The sequence below is a fragment of the Schistocerca cancellata genome, chromosome 5, assembly GCF_023864275.1.
Source record: "Schistocerca cancellata isolate TAMUIC-IGC-003103 chromosome 5, iqSchCanc2.1, whole genome shotgun sequence".
In the NCBI taxonomy this organism is placed as follows: Eukaryota; Metazoa; Arthropoda; class Insecta; order Orthoptera; family Acrididae; genus Schistocerca; species Schistocerca cancellata.
The window spans coordinates 643,838,937-643,859,125 of record NC_064630.1 but is presented as its reverse complement, the minus strand read 5'-3'; the positions used below and the strand labels follow the sequence as shown (position 1 = coordinate 643,859,125).

Below are 20,189 nucleotides of genomic sequence, written 5' to 3'. Positions count from 1 at the left end.
CGTTCGTGCCTGGTAGTTTGTGTTTCTTATTATTTTTTTCATTAGTTATTTTGGATTTTGCTTCTTTCGTTACAGTTTGACCTTCTAACATTATTATTTCTTGTTATGTCCTTATTTCCTTCTTGTCACCCTCGATCTCCGACTCCTTTGGAAGTTCATATGCGGTGAGTTTCTTTTTATTTAGCCACTTTTATGTTTTCCTTTTCGATGTTTCTGCTACACTTCTCTTATTTATACGGTCATTCCTGGAGTATCCTTACGGAGTGTTATTTGGAGCTACTGTAGTTGGTGTGACTTTCGTGTAGTATAGTTACTGGTTGCAAGGTTTGGTCATTTTTGCGTTTTATTTCTTTGCGTGCAGTAATGTGCGTAAAGATTTTCATTTTTTGAAAGTCTAGTCGTATTCTGTAGTTCACTAACAAGATCATTTTTTAAGCACGTTTCTGATATGTTATAAGATTTTTGCGCAACAAACAGCAATATTGGAATCGGTAACTAGAAATGACGTCCTACATAGGTTGCTTCTAGTTACCGATTCCAACTATTCAAAAAAAAAAATGGTTAAAATGGCTCTGAGTACTATGGGACTTAACTACTGTGGTTATCAGTCCCCTAGAACTTAGAACTACTTAAACCTAACTAACCTAAGGACATCACACACATCCATGCCCGAGGCAGGATTCGAACCTGCGACCGTAGCAGTCACGCGGTTCCGGACTGCGCGCCTAGAACCGCTAGACCACCGCGGCCGGCTCCAACTATTCGACGGTTCATTATTTAGACCATTTTTGCAGTACGTGTGGAAAATATAATACAATAGCACTCGTAATTGCTCTCGTGTTCTTATTTCAGTCATCTTCAACTCGTTTAAATGAAATTCGCGCGTAAATAATAGTCGCGTTAAATGCATTATTTTATGGCATGCTACATTCGTTTGTTTAAGAGTATGATCCGTTCCATTCATAGATTGTCCATTGCAGCATCTTTGCCTTACGTATGACGTCATTGGTCAAAGCCGACGGGTGGTATCGGACACTAGAATTTATCCGAATAGTTTCCTTGAAATCAGATGATAAGTATTTCATAGCTGCCGGCGCGTCCACGCCAGCGGTTCGGCGAAAGTTCGTGTGGCCCGAGGTTCCGTACCTGACGTCACGCTCAACGCGTTCTGTGATTGGCGAGACGGACCTGGAGCGCGGCACGCGGCAGCTGCAGCGGTTCGACATGGGCAAACCGCGATGCAGACCCCACCGCGCCGCGCAGCTGATGGAGTTTCCATGGCAACCACACCACTGCCGCGCGGTTTTGACGGGCAGCAGACCTAGTGGGAACCGACCTTTAGCAAGGCTCCACACCCCTGACGGTTCCTTCCAGAACCTCACTGACTCTCTTCCCGCACGTCCTTCAGTGGTCTGCGCTGCTAAAGGTGGTTATTCTGGCTTTCGACAGGTGGTACATTACTGTGACTGGACAGTGTAGATGGCTATGTGGATGATAATAATTCGTGGTTGTGCTGACGGACGAATCTTTAATGTAGCTGGTTAGTTGGAAGGTAACAGATTGGTTATCAGTTGGTGAGGCCAAAGAATTTCAAATTCAAAATCAGATTGCGGCGAGAGACCTTTTTGTGGTGCGATTTGATGTCAAGTTTAGGTCGAAAGCTGCAAAGGGAAACGACTACTGTGTAAGAGTTCGTCACGTGATCAATAAGAAATGAACCCGTCGGGACGGCTTTGGGTACTGAAAAGCAGGCACCACTCCGCCAGTTCTCGTCATCGCTCGCAGCAGTCGTTATCGATACACGTTCTACGTAAGTCAGTGGATACTCCCTCGTACATTAAACCTGGCATGGTGCTGTAGAGGTTAGGTTATGTTGTGGTTTAGTAACGCCTGTTGCATTTGATCAGTCAATACAGACATGATTAATGGTGGTTGTGGATGACGCTGGAGTTATCGTCCGATGATGTCTTATATGAGCTCGATTGGAGACGTATGCTGTGGCCGAGCAGGCCAAGGCAACTTGAGGGGACGCTCTCTAGTGCATGTTGGGTTACAACAGCGGCATGTGGGCGAGCGTTATTCTATTGGAAAACACTCCCTGGAACGCTGTTCATGAATAGAAGCACAACAGCTCGAATAACCAGATTGATGTATCCATCTGCAGTCGTTATGCATGGTATAACCACGAGAGTGCTCCTGCTGCCATACGATATCTCACCCCAGAACATAGCTCCAAGTGTAGATCCAGTATGTAGAGCAAACAAGTGGTAGCAGGCTCTCAGCTGGCCTCCTTCTAACCAACACACGACCATCACTGGCGTCGAGACAGAATTGGCCTTCACCCAGTGCTCCAATGAGCTCTCGTTTGACACCACTGAAGTCACAATGACGCCCAGTCATTCTGCGACCATACATCTACATCTACATCTACATTTATATTCCGCAAGCCACCCAACGGTGTGTGGCGGAGGGCACTTTACGTGCCACTGTCATTACCTCTATTTTCTGTTTCAGTCGCGTATGGTTCGCGGGAAGAACGATTGCGGGAAAGCCTCCGTGCGCGCTCGAATCTCTCTAATTTTACATTCGTGATCTCCTCGGGAGGTATAAGTAGGGGGAAACAATATATTCGATACCTCATCCAGAAACGCACCCTCTCGAAACCTGGACAACAAGCTACACCGCGATGCACAGCGCCTCTCTTGCAGGGTCTGCCACTTGAGTTTGCTAAACATCTCCGTAACGCTATCACGCTTACCAAATAACCCTGTGACGAAACGCGCTTCTCTTCTTTGAATCCTCTGTATCTCCTCTGTCAAGCCGATCTGGTACGGATCCCACACTGATGAGCAATACTCAAGTATAGGTCGAAAGAGTGTTTTGTAAGCCACCTCCTTTGTTGATGGACTACATTTTCTAAGGACTCTCCCAATGAATCTCAACCTGGTACCCGCCTTACCAACAATTAATTTTATATGATCATTCCACTTCAAATCGTTCCGCGCGCATACTCCCAGATATTTTACAGAAGTAACTGCTACCAGTGCTTGTTCCGCTATCATATAATCATACAATAAAGGATCCTTCTTTCTATGTATTCGCAATACATTACATTTGTCTATGTTAAGGGTCAGTTGCCACTCCCTGCACGAAGTGCCTACCCGTGAACACCGCTGCGAGCAGTCATGTGCAGTGGCTACATTCCTGCCAAGTCTTTCTGCAGTATCGAAGATGGATCGTTCAGCTTCGTAGCCCTATCACACGACCTCGTTCAAACTCAGTAAGATGTTGATATGGAGTCTTTGTTGCCTTAAACGCTTTCCTGGCATCAACTCACCACGTCCAGTCTCAATGGTAACTAAAGCTCACGACCGTTACAGCGTATATTTATAGCAAATCCGATCTGGATCTTTATTGTGCTGCAGACCATTGCAGGTCTACACTGCAAAAGGTGGTTACTCTGGCTTTTGAGAGATGGTGACATTAATGTGACTGGACAGTTTATATGGTTGTTATGGCGATGCGGATCATAATTAATTCGTGATTGTGCTGACGAAAGAATCTTTAATGTAGGTGGTTAGTTTGGAAGGTAACGGATTGGTTTCTAGTTGGTGAGGTCAAAGCATTTGAATTTCGAAATCAGATTGTGGTGAGAGACCGATTTATGGTGCGGTTTGATATCAAGTTAGGACGACAGGTGATAGTTCCATTTGCTACAAAGGAAACGACTCTGTGACCATGTGAAGGTAAGAGTTCGATAGGAAATGAATCGTTCGAAACACCGTTGGATGCTGAAAATCAGGCGCCACTCCGCCAGTACCCATCATCGCTCGCAGCAGTCGTTATAGATACATATTCTATAGATAAGTTAGTGGATACTCGCTCGTACATTACGCATCCAGAAGCTTTAAACTGCGCATACCATCGCCGAATGGAGTTAGCAGTTGGTGGATCTTTGTTGAACTTCGTCCTGCAGTGTCGTTGCACTGTTATGACTGACTGATGTGACTGCATTTCAAGCACGACATACGCTTTCTCGGCTCCTGTCGCCATTTTGTCTCACTGCGCTCTCGAGCGCTCTGGCGGCAGAAACCTGAAGTGCGGCTTCGGCCGAACAAAACTTTATGAGTTTTTCTACGTATCTGTAGTGTGTCGTGACCATATGTCAATGAATGGAGCTACAGTGAATTTATTGGTGCTGTCGAGGTTAGATTATATGTGAAAGGTAATGTCGCACTGTTGGTCACGTGCAGTTTGCGGGAGCGGCCACACGACGTCACTTCCGGTGTACAGCTCGGAGCGGCGCGTCGTGCCACACTCGTCATGGAGCCTGCGGCAACAGACCCACACTATTCAGTTGGCGCATCCGACGCCGTACGCTGTGGTGAAGCACACAGCGGGTCCGGAGTGCTTCGGCCTGCACAACTGCACCTCCATACTGCGAGCCATACAGGTATGTCTGTTCTACAGGGTTATTACAAATGATTGAAGCGATTTCACAGCTCTACAATAACTTTATTATTTGAGATATTTTCACAATGCTTTGCACACACATACAAAAACTCAAAAAGTTTTTTTAGGCATTCACAAATGTTCGATATGTGCCCCTTTAGTGATTCGGCAGACATCAAGCCGATAATAAAGTTCCTCCCACACTCGGCGCAGCATGTCCCCATCAATGAGTTCGAAAGCATAGTTGATGCGAGCTCGCAGTTCTGGCACGTTTCTTGGTAGAGGAGGTTTAAACACTGAATCTTTCACATAACCCCACAGAAAGAAATCGCATGGGGTTAAGTCGAGAGAGCGTGGAGGCCATGACATGAAGTGCTGATCATGATCTCCACCACGACCGATCCAACGGTTTTCCAATCTCTTGTCTAAGAAATGCCAAACATCGTGATGGAAGTGCGGTGGAGCACCATCCTGTTGAAAGATGAAGTCGGCGCTGTCGGTCTCCAATTGTGGCACGAACCAATTTTCCAGCATGTCCAGATACACGTGTCCTGTAATGTTTTTTTCGCAGAAGAAAAAGGGGCTGTAAACTTTAAACCGTGAGATTGCACAAAACACATTAACTTTTGGTGAATTGCGAATTTGTTGCACGAATGCGTGAGGATTCTCTACTGCCCAGATTCGCACATTGTGTCTGTTCACTTCACCATTAAGAAAAAATGTTGCTTCATCACTGAAAACAAGTTTCGCACTGAACGCATCCTCTTCCATGAGCTGTTGCAACTGCGCCGAAAATTCAAAGCGTTTGACTTTGTCATCGGGTGTCAGGGCTTGTAGCAATTGTAAACGGTAAGGCTTCTGCTTTAGCCTTTTCCGTAAGATTTTCCAAACCGTCGGCTGTGATACGTTTAGCTCCCTGCTTGCTTTATTCGTCGCCTTCTGCGGGCTACGCGTGAAACTTGCCCGCACGCATTCAACCATTTCTTCGCTCACTGCAGGCCGACCCGTTGATTTCCCCTTACAGAGGCATCCAGAAGCTTTAAACTGCGCATACCATCGCCGAATGGAGTTAGCAGTTGGTGGATCTTTGTTGAACTTCGTCCTGCAGTGTCGTTGCACTGTTATGACTGACTGATGTGAGTGCATTTCAAGCACGACATACGCTTTCTCGGCTCCTGTCGCCATTTTGTATCACTGCGCGCTCGAGCGCTCTGGCGGCAGAAACCTGAAGTGCGGCTTCAGCCGAACAAAACTTTATGAGTTTTTCTACGTATCAGTAGCGTGTCGTGACCATATGTGAATGAATGGAGCTACAGTGAATTTATGAAATCGCTTCAATCATTTGTAATAGCCCTGTACTTCAGCATGTTTTCAAGCTTCGACACCAGCTCTCACTAACAGCGCTACTTTTACCTGTTCCACACACGAACTCCTCAATTTGTCCAAAACCACCCTTGCTGCCAGTACATGAACTCGACGACTAGTAGGAGACCTGTTATTTTCTCTTCACTACTTTCCACAACTCCTCAGTAACTCATATTGTAGGAGTGTGACAGTGTTAACCTAATTACATACACTGACCGAAAAAAAAATTACGACGCCAAAAAATAATTACTGTAGACTATAGTAGTGAAATTTCGGGAATACATTTGGCTAGGTAGCATGTTTAAGTGATTAACATAGCAAAGTCCCTGGCCGGTGTGGCTGAGCGGTTATAGGCGTTTCAGTCTGGAACTGCGCGACCGCTACTGTCGCAGGTTCGAATCCTGCCTCGGGCATGGATGTGTGTGATGTCCTTAGGTTAGTTAGGTTTAAGTAGTTCTAAGTTATAGGGTACTGATGACCTCAGATGTTAAGTCCTATAGTGCTCAGAGTCATTTGAACCATAACAAAGTCACAGGTTAATGTATTCGCGAGGTAAGCCATTGCAAATGTGAAGCACTGGTACATTAATCACCAGTGTAGCAGCCAGAATGTTGAATGCAAACGTGCATGCATTATATCATACAGGCGCCATTCCATTGCTGTTGCACTTGGTCGGTCAATACAGCGATGGTTAATGCTGGTTGGGGATGACGCTGGAGTTGTCGTCCGATGATGTCCCATATGAGCTCGATTGGAGACGGATCTGGTGACCGAACAGGCCAAGGCAACATGAGGACGCTCTCTAGAGCATGTTGGATTACAACACAGGTATGTGGGTGAGCGTTATCCTGCTGTAAAACACCTCCTGGAATGCTGCTAATGAATGGAAGCACAACAGGTCGAATCACCAGACTGATGTACCACTCCGCAGTCATTGTGCGTGGGATATCCACGAGAGCGTTCGTGGTCTCATACGATATCGCACACCAGAGCATAGCTCCAAGTGCAGATCCAATGTATCTAGCACACAGACAAGTTGGTTGCAGGCCATCGACTGGCCTTCTAACCAACATACGACCATCAGAGGCGCCGAGGGAGGACGGATCTCCACCCAGCCCTCCAATGAGCTCTCGTTTGACACCACTGAAGTCGAAATGGTGCCCAGTCTTTTTACTACCATACGTGCACGTGACTACCACTGCCAGCAGTCATGTAGAGTAGCTACATTCTTGCCAAGTCTTTCTGCAGTATCGCAGAAGGAACGTTAAGCTTCTCGTATCCTTGTCACACGACCGCGTTCAAATTCATTTTGATGCTGATATGGCGTTTTTGTCGCCTTAAAGGCATTCTTGGTTAACATCAACTCACCACGTCCAGTCTCAATGGTATCTTATATGGATAAAATGCATGTTTAACCCTCAGCCGCTTTTATTTTAAACCCAAATATCGACTGGTTTCAGTCGAGGACCATCTTCATGGATAGGGTTAAAATGGTTTAAGCCACAACATTACATTTCTCATTATTTAAATAATGTGTAGAGCATTTCATGAATATCAATATATGACAGAACTTTTAGAAGCAAACATAATAATAACAAATGTATGCAGAGTACTGGTCTGTATACATACTGATATTCATGACATGCTCTAGACATTATTCAAGTAATGACAAATGTAATGTTGTGGCTTAAACCATTTTAACCCGTATCTGTGAAGATGGTCCATGACTGAAACCAGTCGATATTTGGGTTTAAAATAAAAGTGGCTGATGGTTAAAAATGCATTTTATACATTACTTGACGGCTGTAGATAGCCACCTCTCGAAAATATTCAGTGGTCATTAAAGTTCACAACCGTTACACTAGTGTGTATTTGTAGCAAACCTGATTTCGATCCTCATAGTGGCGCTATAGACATCATCATCTTTCAGACTTAAAAAAAAAACGCCTACGAATTTTATGTCCAGCAGCTTCTTCTTGGTGTGCCGATTTTTTCCGTCGGTTTATTTATTACAAAACTAAAAAAAGAAAAATTATTACCTCAGAAAATCCTATCTGGTTGAATCATAACGAAAAAGTGTTTGAAGAAAAGAAAGTGTATAATAATAAGCTGCTGTTGCAAGAGCTTTTATTCTGAAAATAATTTTGAGCTAATTATAACATTTCAGCTTTGTACGTAACCCACGCCAATAAATGCAGTCTGTCTCCAAACCGATATACAAATGGGCTTAGCGAACCGAGGGGGAAAGCTTCATGAAATTTTCATAGACTTCACCAAGGCGTTCGACACAATCAATAGATCCATTCTAATGAAGAATCTGGAAACTGCCTTAGGTCCAAGACATTACCTGTTGCCAATCATTAGAGATCTTATCACTAACAACTGGGTGGAAATAAATGACGGTATTGATAAGTCCAGCCTGATGCAGCAAACAGTTGGAGTGTTGCAAGGTGACCCACTGAGCCCTTATTCTCTATCTTAGGTACGACAGACATCATTGGGACAATAAAACCCGACAATGTAAAACTACTCATGTATGCAGACGACATGGCATTAACCTCAGTTTCTGAGGACCATCTGCAGAAGACGTTCAACCAGTTAGTGCAGTGGGCACGAAAAAACGACCTATCCTTGAATGAAGAGAAGACAGTCTCCATGACCTTCAGAAGAGGAGGAATACCCGGCACTTTCTACGTTGAAGAGACACCGCTAAAGTCAGTCGCCAGTTTTACGTACCTAGGAGTTACCCTTCAGTCACAGGAAACTGTATTCAAATGCCACATAAACCACAGAGCCAGCGCCGCAACGAGAGACATAAATGATATCAAGACGATAGGCAACCTCTCCCTGAAAACAACCCTACGACTGTCTGAACACAAAGTTGAACCTGTTACAATTTACGGATTGGAAAACATATGGATTCATCTGAAGAAGACAGATCTCAAAAAATAGAAAAGCTGAAGGCTGTGAATCTTCAGGTTTTCGCGGCGCAAAGACTGCTCCATTAAGTTTCGGGAATGCAGCCGCATGAATTCTGCTTCTTCTTCTAATATTTCGGCTGTATACCTTTCAGCCATCTTCAGAGAGAGCCGTACGACTGACGCTCCAGCGCTCGCTCCATCCTTTTAAACTCGCGGACCGCGCCACTGCGCATGCGGCCACAGATAAACAAGGCGCCAGTGATGTTAATCGGCGGCAAAGACGTACAACATGCATGAGTTACGTCTGTGGCTGCGCATTCGATCCATGCTGGGAGGTCGATGTATTACTGGGAGCTGAACTGTAGCGACGTCTTTGTAAGTTCAATATTGAAAGTGCCGGATTCCATGATTTATCTAATGTGAAACCGCTGTCTCTATTAATTAAATTCTTCGTCAAGCGGATTTCAATGGCCTATTTTACTACGGAGTCCCAGAAAGATGAAACAGAAGTCAGAATTTCGACATTTTCATATACCATAGAGTGACCAGAATCAATACAATGCTCTGCCACAGCCGATTTACTGGGTTGTAAGAGCCGAGTGTACCTGCGATGTTCCGTACACCTCTCTTGGACTGTACGATTCGTTTGTCAGATATATGAAAGGCCACATTCACATGGTATCTTGTAAACTCCAGGCTTGCGGAGTAGTAAGTCATCTTTAACGGAACCCAGGAGTGCAGCCGTCTTCGCCGGTGGACGAAAAATCACTTTTACTTTATGTTTAGTGAGGATCCGTCCTATTTTGGATGAAAGGCTTCCCACATACGGTAGGAAAGCCATGGATTTAAATGTTTCCTCGTCATCTTCTGCATTCCTTACGGACACCTTAGGTTTTATTTGTAGTGCCTTACGTATCTGTTGTGGAGAATACCCGTTGTCCTCAAAAACTCTCTTCAGATGTAAAAGTTCGTCTTTTAAACTACTTTCATCAGATATGACGTGTGCTCGGTGTACCAAAGTCTGCGAAGGATGGTGACAGCTATTTGCATGTAAATATAAGTCCGTATGGGTCGGTTTCCGATATACTGCATGACCCAAAGTGCCATCTTCTTTGCGTCGAACCAAGACATCCAAAAATGGAAGACATCCCTCCTTTTCCACTTCCATTGTAAACTGAATTTGTCCATGGATGGAATTCAGATGGTTTAAGAAGTCCTGCAATTTGTCCTCGCCATGGGGCCACACTACAAAGGTATCATCAACGTACCTCCAAAAAACTGTAGGCTTCAAACTAGCAGACTCCAGGGCCTTCTCCTCGAAGTCCTCCATAAATAAATTGGCCACCAAGGGTGACAAAGGACTACCCATGGCAACACCGTCAGTCTGTTCAAAAAAGTCGTTATTAAATAAAAAGTATGTGGAGGTCATCACATGGTGAAGCTGTTCGACCACTCTCTACGGATTCTGCAGATGAAATAAGACGCGAAACTTGTCGAGCTGTTATGAAGGCTCGTCCACAAAGAAGCAATATACACTCCTGGAAATTGAAATAAGAACACCGTGAATTCATTGTCCCAGGAAGGGGAAACTTTATTGACACATTCCTGAGGTCAGATACATCACATGATCACACTGACAGAACCACAGGCACATAGACACAGGCAACAGAGCATGCACAATGTCGGCACTAGTACAGTGTATATCCACATTTCGCAGCAATGCAGGCTGCTATTCTCCCATGGAGATGATCGTAGAGATGCTGGATGTAGTCCTGTGGAACGGTTTGCCATGCCATTTCCACCTGGCACCTCAGTTGGACCAGCGTTCGTGCTGGACATGCAGACCGCGTGAGACGACGCTTCATCCAGTCCCAAACATGCTCAATGGGGGACAGATCCGGAGATCTTGCTGGCCAGGGTAGTTGACTTACACCTTCTAGAGCACGTTGGGTGGCACGGGATACATGCGGATGTGCATTGTCCTGTTGGAACAGCAAGTTCCCTTGCCGGTCTAGGAATGGTAGAACGATGGGTTCGATGACGGTTTGGATGTACCGTGCACTATTCAGTGCCCCTCGACGATCACCAGTGGTGTACGGCCAGTGTAGGAGATCGCTCCCCACACCATGATGCCGGGTGTTGGCCCTGTGTGCCTCGGTCGTATGCAGTCCTGATTGTGGCGCTCACCTACACGGCGCCAAACACGCATACGACCATCATTGGCACCAAGGCAGAAGCGACTCTCATCGCTGAAGACGACACATCTCCATTCGTCCCTCCATTCACGCCTGTCGCGACACCACTGGAGGCGGGCTGCACGATGTTGGGGCGTGAGCGGAAGACGGCCTAACGGTGTGCGGGACCGTAGCCCAGCTTCATGGAGACGGTTGCGAATGGTCCTCGCCGATACCCCAGGAGCAACAGTGTCCCTAATTTGCTGGGAAGTGGCGGTGCGGTCCCCTACGGCACTGCATAGGATCCTACGGTCTTGGCGTGCATCCGTGCGTCGCTGCGGTCCGGTCCCAGGTCGACGGGCACGTGCACCTTCCGCCGACCACTGGCGACAACATCGATGTACTGTGGAGACCTCACGCCCCACGTGTTGAGCAATTCGGCGGTACATCCACCCGGCCTCCCGCATGCCCACTATACGCCCTCGCTCAAAGTCCGTCAACTGCACATACGGTTCACGTCCACGCTGTCGCGGCATGCTACCAGTGTTAAAGACTGCGATGGAGCTCCGTATGCCACGGCAAACTGGCTGACACTGACGGCGGCGGTGCACAAATGCTGCGCAGTTAGCGCCATTCGACGGCCAACACCGCGGTTCCTGGTGTGTCCGCTGTGCCATGCATGTGATCATTACTTGTACAGCCCTCTCGCAGTGTCCGGAGCAAGTATGGTGGGTCTGACACACCGGTGTCAATGTGTTCTTTTTTCCATTTCCAGAAGTGTATCTGTGGCAGAGAGGACTGCACTACGTATGCTCCGCCAAGATACCGAAACGGTGGTTCTCCCTGCTGACAAAGGTAATGCCACTGTTTTAATGTCACGTGACGACTATCATGATAAGATATACAGCGTACTGAATGATAGTATGTACCGGAAGATCAGTAAGGACCCCACCAACAAGGTGGTAAGGAAGACGGCGTCGCTTTTGAATGCCTCCCCATTTCCACCGGAAGTCATACGAAGACTGAAACCAAGTGGTGCAGTGCCTCCAAGGCTTTATGGACTCCCAAAGATCCATAAGAAAGACGTTCCTCTACGTCCTATCGTGAGCAGTATTGGTTCTCCCAACTATGATTGTGCCAAGCACCTGGCGTCACTATTGAGGCCGCTTGTGGGAAAATGTGATCATCATATAAGGAACTCTGCAGATTTCATTGGCAAATTAAAATCTTTGAAACTGAACACCTCTGATGTATTAGTCAGCTTTGATGTAGTGTCGCTATTTACTAAGGTACCTCTCTCTGAATCTTTAGATCTCATTGGATAAAGTTTTGATAAGGAGATTTTAGCTTTGTTTCACCATGTGATGACCTCCACATACTTTTTATTTAATAACGACTTTTTTGAACAGACTGACGGTGTTGCCATGGGTAGTCCTTTGTCACCCTTGGTGGCCAATTTATTTATGGAGGACTTCGAGGAGAAGGCCCTGGAGTTTGCTAGTTTGAAGCCTACAGCTTTTTGGAGGTACGTTGATGATACCTTTGTAGTGTGGCCCCATGGCGAGGACAAATTGCAGGACTTCTTAAACCATCTGAATTCCATCCATGGACAAATTCAGTTTACAATGGAAGTGGAAAAGGAGGGATGTCTTCCATTTTTGGATGTCTTGGTTCGACGCAAAGAAGATGGCACTTTGGGTCATGCAGTGTATCGGAAACCGACCCATACGGACTTATATTTACATGCAAATAGCTGTCACCATCCTTCGCAGACTTTGGTACACCGAGCACACGTCATATCTGATGAAAGTAGTTTAAAAGACGAACTTTTACATCTGAAGAGAGTTTTTGAGGACAACGGGTATTCTCCACAACAGATACGTAAGGCACTACAAATAAAACCTAAGGTGTCCGTAAGGAATGCAGAAGATGACGAGGAAACATTTAAATCCATGGCTTTCCTACCGTATGTGGGAAGCCTTTCATCCAAAATAGGACGGATCCTCACTAAACATAAAGTAAAAGTGATTTTTCGTCCACCGGCGAAGACGGCTACACTCCTGGGTTCCGTTAAAGATGACTTACTACTCCGCAAGCCTGGAGTTTACAAGATACCATGTGAATGTGGCCTTTCATATATCGGACAAACGAATCGTACAGTCCAAGAGAGGTGTACGGAACATCGCAGGTACACTCGGCTCTTACAACCCAGTAAATCGGCTGTGGCAGAGCATTGTATTGATTCTGGTCACTCTATGGTATATGAAAATGTCGAAATTCTGACTTCTGTTTCATCTTTCTGGGACTCCGTAGTAAAATAGGCCATTGAAATCCGCTTGACGAAGAATTTAATTAATAGAGACAGCGGTTTCACATTAGATAAATCATGGAATCCGGCACTTTCAATATTGAACTTACAAAGACGTCGCTACAGTTCAGCTCCCAGTAATACATCGACCTCCCAGCATGGATCGAATGCGCAGCCACAGACGTAACTCATGCATGTTGTACGTCTTTGCCGCCGATTAACATCACTGGCGCCTTGTTTATCTGTGGCCGCATGCGCAGTGGCGCGGTCCGCGAGTTTAAAAGGATGGAGCGAGCGCTGGAGCGTCAGTCGTACGGCTCTCTCTGAAGATGGCTGAAAGGTATACAGCCGAAATATTAGAAGAAGAAGCAGAATTCATGCGGCTGCATTCCCGAAACTTAATGGAGCAAGCTGAAAGCTACTTACTTGAAAATGGCGCTATGTCTCTCCAAATACACAATCTCGGGGCTTGTGTATGAACTGGCCAGAGAGCTCTTCTTCATAGAAGAGCTGCGACTGAAACACTTACTCCCAGTGACGGCAGCCTACCAGGACTTAGAACTACATTAGAAGAAACGCAAGATATGTAAGGATTTCTATGCTACTGACGCCATGACAAACCGTGAATGGACGCAGGGAGGATATGAACTCCGCCACGTTGTGACAAGACTCTCCGTGCATGGATTTCACCACAAACAGTGCAACACGCAGAGCATTCACGTGCCCAGCACCAGCTGTATATGTGCGAGGCCCGATGACCAGTGTGAGAAATTTCATGTGTTGATTTGTAGGATGAGAACAGAATCGCTGGTGAAATTCTGTACTGACTAACAATAGTGAACAGAGAATAATTCCTGTACTTCACGCACCAAATGGCCATTTTGGCTGCAATAAATCTATTATTATAAATGAAGTCTGTTCATGTCACCATTGGTCAATTTTGTCCCCAGTAAATAACTGTTTTTTCATTTTCCTTATTAGTTTTTTGTGCGTCGCCAGAGTCGATACTATTTAGCCGAATAGTGTTCTCAAATTACTCGCAAAATGTGGACACAGTCGTAAATAAGGCAGCAGGCAGACTTCTGTTCATTGGCAGGATACCGGGAAAATGCTGTCAGCGTACAAAGGAGACTGCTTAAAAATTACTTAAAATATAGCTGAAGTACATGGGACCCAGACCAAATAGGAATAATAGGGCATATTGAACGTATGAAAAGAAAGGTTGCTCAAATGGTCACAAGTTTGAATCATGGAAGAGCGTCACAGAGATGTTGAAAAAACAGAATTGTCAGGTTTTGAAGATAGACACTTATTATCCTGTGAAAGCCTGTTTACAATATTTCAAGACCCAATTTAATAAACAGTCTAGAAATATTCTCCAGCCCGCTACATGTCACTGTCATAGAAATTATGAACAGAAGATAAGGCTAATTACAGCAGGCATAGATGCCATATATTCTTCCCAGACTCTATATACAACTGTAACAGGAAGAAACCGTAAAATATAGTAAAATATTAACCACCATCTGTCTTGTACTTCACTGTGGTTTGCACAGTTATATTTCTTTGGCAGAATATACTAGAATTGCCTTCATAAATGGCTTTAATTTTTTAGGGGTGATTTTTATTCCTTTCTATTTTGTTATTAAACCTGTGGTGGTATCTTTTGATTTTATTTGTATTAGTGGAACTTTGCAGTGGTCGCTTTATAATATGTTAATATGCTTCACTTGAAACAATTTTTCATCTTTACATTTTTTATTTTGTTTATTATTTTAAAGATGTTATTCATTTCCTTTATTTAGTGGACTTTTTTTGCGAATTAAGTAGTTGAAAGGAAAGATAAATTCTAGTTTTATATTTTCAAAACGTATGATTTTTCTAAGCTAGTAAACTACATTAAAATGTCTTCCACAATTATTTTATCTTGTGCATTTGCTACAAGAACATTAATTAAGAAATTGGTAAAGTAAGTGACTGTTAGAATTTGTCTTGTTATAAAGTTAGGTTCTGCTACTGATTGATTTCTAGTTCATGTTAACACTTACCTAAAGACATGAATTTTCTGGAACGTACACTATAACATAGGGATTAGGGTCTGTAGGATCCCCATGTTTAAACCAAGATTTAAGATGGCAATCACTTGAAGTTTATAATTTAAGTTATAGAGCATTTACTTTTATGTTTACTTAAGTGCTGTTCAAATGCTTTTTTTGATTTCGTTGTGTGAAATAGATTCTCCGGTATTTTACTTTTCATCACATAGAACAACATAATTTTGGTCAGTTTTTTAAACAGAACACATAAATCAACTGTTAGAGAATTGCAAATTTTAACACAAAACTGAATTCCAGGCTTTAAACTTGCATATAAAAATTGCTATGGATATGCACAAAAAGAGTCTGAAAAATTGACATTCAGAGGTGGGTTCTACATTTTTCTTTATTACCACTTGGACCGCATTTATTTTTATCTAACACTCTAAGTATTTTATTGGGAAAAGAGAATAGTTACCATCACAATTTTCCTGAAATTCTTCCTCTGAATGATCCTCCACTGACAGAACTGTAATCACTGGCTATTGTAATATCATAGTCTTTTTTGTTTATTTTTTTACATGTATCACTACAATCTTTCTTCATCCACCGATTAACAGTTCCATCCAATTTAGGATTATTAAAACTGACCATTCCTGTGAACATATTTTGTACTCGACTGGAGAAAACAGGTATGTAGTTCTTGAGGTGGGGTCTAGAAGACCCCAACATCTGTCAATAACAAATGTCAACATCAAACAAAGGAAGTGATAATGCAAACTGCAACAGAACGTTCTAGGGATCGCTATTTAAGAAGGTGGAGAAACATGGACAATGACAGAAAGGGACTGGATCAGACTGCAAGCAGGGGAAATGAAATTTCTCAGAGCAGTTAAGGGAAAAACAAGAATGGACAGAGTAAGGAATGTAGAGATTAGAAAAGACCTTAAACAAGAAAGTATGAGAGAAGAAATTGAAAGAAAGAGATTAAGATGGTATGGGCATGTTAAGAGGATGCATGGGCAGACTCCCCAAAATTATGGAAGAACTAAAGATGGATGGGAAAAGACCTAGAGGGTGCCCAAGAACACAGTGGAAAATGGGAGTGAGAATATCTGTAGGAAGGAGAGGTGTGACCTGGCAGCAAGTGCAGGAAGAAAAGTGGTGGGAGAAGCGAGCCAAATGGAGAGGACTTATCAGCACCCAGACCCGGCAGTAGCTGGAGCGGGATATAGGTAGATAGATAGATATAGTGGTAGTATAGAAGCATTCCATCAGAAGTGACTTTCGAGCTCAAGTTCAAAAATTTTTTGAGCAGTTTGAGAAACCATACCTTATGAGTTAAGGGTTAATATTACTACACAAAAACTACTATAATTCAAAATAAAACGTGATTAACAGGATAAAATTGAATTCCTGAAAATGGTGTTTTTTATTATTTATTATAAAATAGTAAAATTATTGCATTTCTAATGGATAAGAATAAAACAGTATCTCCTGCTAGCTTGTATGGAATTGACCATAGAAGTGCACAGGCAAATAAGACGTATCATTTTATTGAATATATACTGGTGTTAGAAGACGATTTGCTATTACAAAAGTATCTGGATTTCCTAAAACGGTAAGGATTAATTAACCATGATATAAGTAATAATATCTTATTAATACAATTGAATACTTAGATACAAAGTGAGAGGAACTGAAATTTTTTAAGTGTGTCCATAAATTCCAAAGGATTACTAGATCCTGTTTAGCTAATAAAAAAGGAATTGCACCTGCATATGTAATGATAAATAATAATCGAAAATGAAATGTGAAAAAGTGAATTAATGCAGCATTATATGCAGCAAATCCCTCTCAGACCCACTGAACTTAACCTACTTTTAAAAATGGAAATGCTGATAATAGATTTGTAATTACTGTTACTCACCAAAGAGGTACTTGATCAGTAGGTAAAACATACACAACAAATGTATTTGCTATAACTAAGAAAAGAATAATTGTCCCAATTATCCCAATTATTCTCTCTCTCTCTCTCTCTCTCTCTCTCTCTCTCTCTCTCTCTCTCTCACACACACACACACACACACACACACACACACAGTGGGTGTGTGTGTAAACCATAAAAGCCCTTCACTTATGTGCAACGAAATATGGATAAAAATTGTAGACACACAATTACCATATAAAATTCAGATGATTACACCATTGTTTACATGTGACATACACTTATAAATCAACCAAAGAGTTATTAAGAATTTTAATTAACAGGTGTGTTATCCATGAGAATTTCTTGAGTAGTATAATTATCATAGTTTACAAATAGGTTCTTCATTAATATTAGTAATTTCCACTACTGCTAATATGCTAGTAATAGATAATTTATTATTACTGTAATAATAAATTTTGTATTATTATATACCTTTCCTACAGGTATTATTTCTTCATAGTGGTCTTGCGGTAGTGTTCTCGCCTCCGCGCACGGGGTCCCGGGTTCGATTCCCGGCGGGGTCAGGGATTTTCTCTACCTCGTGATGACTGGGTGCTGTGTGTGTTCTTCATCATCATTTCATCATCATTGACTCTCAAGTCGCCAAAGTGGCGTCAACTAAAAAGGACTTGCAATACGGTGGTCTCCCGGCCAACAATGCCATATGATCATTTCATTTCATTTCTTCATAATTAATTACATTATTAATATTTACTGTTTCTATGTTTTCCAAATAGGTTCTTGATTAATATAAACTACCACTAATAATACAAAAAATAGATAAAGTATAATTACTATTGTAGTACTGAAAGTAGGGTCACAATAAGGGAAATCTGCACATGTTGTTATTTCTCAATAATCAATTGAATGATTTATAGTGCCCGTATGTTTATAGAATATAAACAACTTTCTTTTACCTATAAAAATTAATGTTAGTATAATAATGATGTATAATGTTGAAGCGAATATTATAGCACTTGATTTTGGGTGAAATATTTCATTTGATGCAGTTCTGGTAATAGAAATAAATAGATACCATCTAGAAATGCTAAAAATAAAATATATGATAATGAAAAACTTTCGCATTTTCATACATTTTATTAAACCAATAAAGCAAATTTGTAAACAACCATTTTTATTGATATAGAACGTTCTAATTTTAAAATAACAATACATTTGATAGTGCTATAATTATTATCTTAATCATTTCAGGGATTAGTTTATTAAAATATTGGTTTTGGGGACCAAGGATAGAATATTTCCCTACCACTGAAGTTTTAAAAGTGGTGCATAGTCTTATATTTGCTTTGCATAACTGGAGTTTTTTTAAATTATTAAATTGATGTATATATGTTCTGTTTTGGTTCATTTTGTCGTCACATATGCTTTTTCTTTAAGTGTAGAGATTTATTAATGGTTTTGTTAAGATTAGTGTTCCATTAAAATTTACTGTAATGTTTTATCACATCAGAGTCCACTGCAGAGTGAAAACATTTTTTATTTTGTGTTTTCATTGAACACACATAAAAGAAAAAATTCTGCATTTTGTCTATTGAATGAAAAGAAACTTACATAAATCCAAAACAACAGTGGCTCTAGAACTGATATTTGGTAGACTCCAGAATTGGCTGCCCTGTTTACAGGAGCTGCACTGGCAGATGTATGATCAACCAGAGATCTCCTACAACTTCTTGATCGACAGCGATGGCAATATCTATGAAGGCCGAGGGTGGAACAGCACGAACCCCAGTAAGGGTATTGGTCTGCGCTGCAATGTTGATGTGGCACTCATCGGCAACTACGTCGAGCGCAACATGACTAAAGAGATGTCATCAGCACTGCGCTGGTTGCTGGAGAAGGGTGTGAGCACGGGTATGCTGGCGCCCGACTACCGCCTGCTGGCACACAACCAGGTGAAGAACACGCTCAGCCCAGGGCGCTGGGCCCTCCTGGAGATCGCAGACTGGCCACACCGCTGCCTAGAGCACTGTGACCAGGGCGTCGTCTGCACCCAACCTGCTGACAGCGACGACAGCCCCGGCCACTAGATCTGTTTGGTCAAGAATCCTGCCATTTAATCAGAAAATATCTTTATGTAGAGCAGTTGACAACAGATGAGTGAATAAATGCTAACTTTCGTGATAAATCCACTGTTTATTGCTCTGTTACAAATTGCTATAATTCCTGACAAGAAAACGTAAAATATTGTTTCGACGACAGCAAAACCCATCGTCTTCCATTTCAATTCCCAACAGAGCTCACCAGATAAAATATTGGTCAACCTCCATAAAAGAGCGCACTGATCACCTTTAGGCGCTGTAGACAGCGTAGAATTGGTACCAGGTGGCAATGTCGTAATCCACCACTGATATATCATAGCAGTGAAGTGGTGTTGTAACTCCGCTCCACTTTACACAGGTTATGTAACCTTGACCGTGATTATATATATAGTAATTTGGTGAGGCATCAAATCCGAAGTATTTTGATCAAAAAATATTTGAAATTAGACAGCTAATGACCAGAATCGCAATTTTCTACACAGTGTCACTGAAGATTAAAAGGAATCGCGACTATAAAGCTCAAGTTAGAATGGTCGCTTAAAAGTATGGTTGATTGTAATTCTTACTTCACTAAAATATAAATAAAATAATAGCAGAACCTAGTCGCTAATCCTGTTCTTGAACTAATTAATTTTATTAAAACTGTTCACAAAGGAGTCAGTTCTACTCGTTCTGATGACTTGAGTCACTACCTGTGCGAAAGCAAATTTCGTGCCAACAGGTTAGTAAAACTTAATTCAGTAAACATTCTGAACAATAAAATTTTGAGTTATGTAATAAGGGGATTAATAGACTGATAAATGATTAATTACTGTATTGTAGTAACGAACCTGCATAACCTCACTGTGGCTCTTATTGCCACGAAGTAAAAAAAAAACTGCTC

At 42.5% G+C, this 20,189-nt stretch overlaps 1 protein-coding gene across 2 annotated transcripts in view; it reads left to right on the top strand.

Annotated features, from left to right (window-relative positions):
• Window positions 1-19,392, top strand: part of LOC126187807 (peptidoglycan recognition protein 1-like) — a 127,440-nt gene extending 108,048 nt beyond the window's left edge. Inside the window, exons 3-4 of one of the 2 annotated variants that reach the window (XM_049929093.1) lie at window positions 4,254-4,453; window positions 18,890-19,392. In XM_049929093.1, the coding sequence (XP_049785050.1) occupies window positions 4,254-4,453; window positions 18,890-19,294 (605 nt within the window). In that variant the 3' untranslated portion in view covers window positions 19,295-19,392. The remainder of the gene's footprint in view (window positions 1-4,253; window positions 4,454-18,889) is intronic. The other variant, XM_049929092.1, reaches the window with a different exon arrangement.
• The last annotated feature ends 797 nt before the right edge of the window (window positions 19,393-20,189 follow it).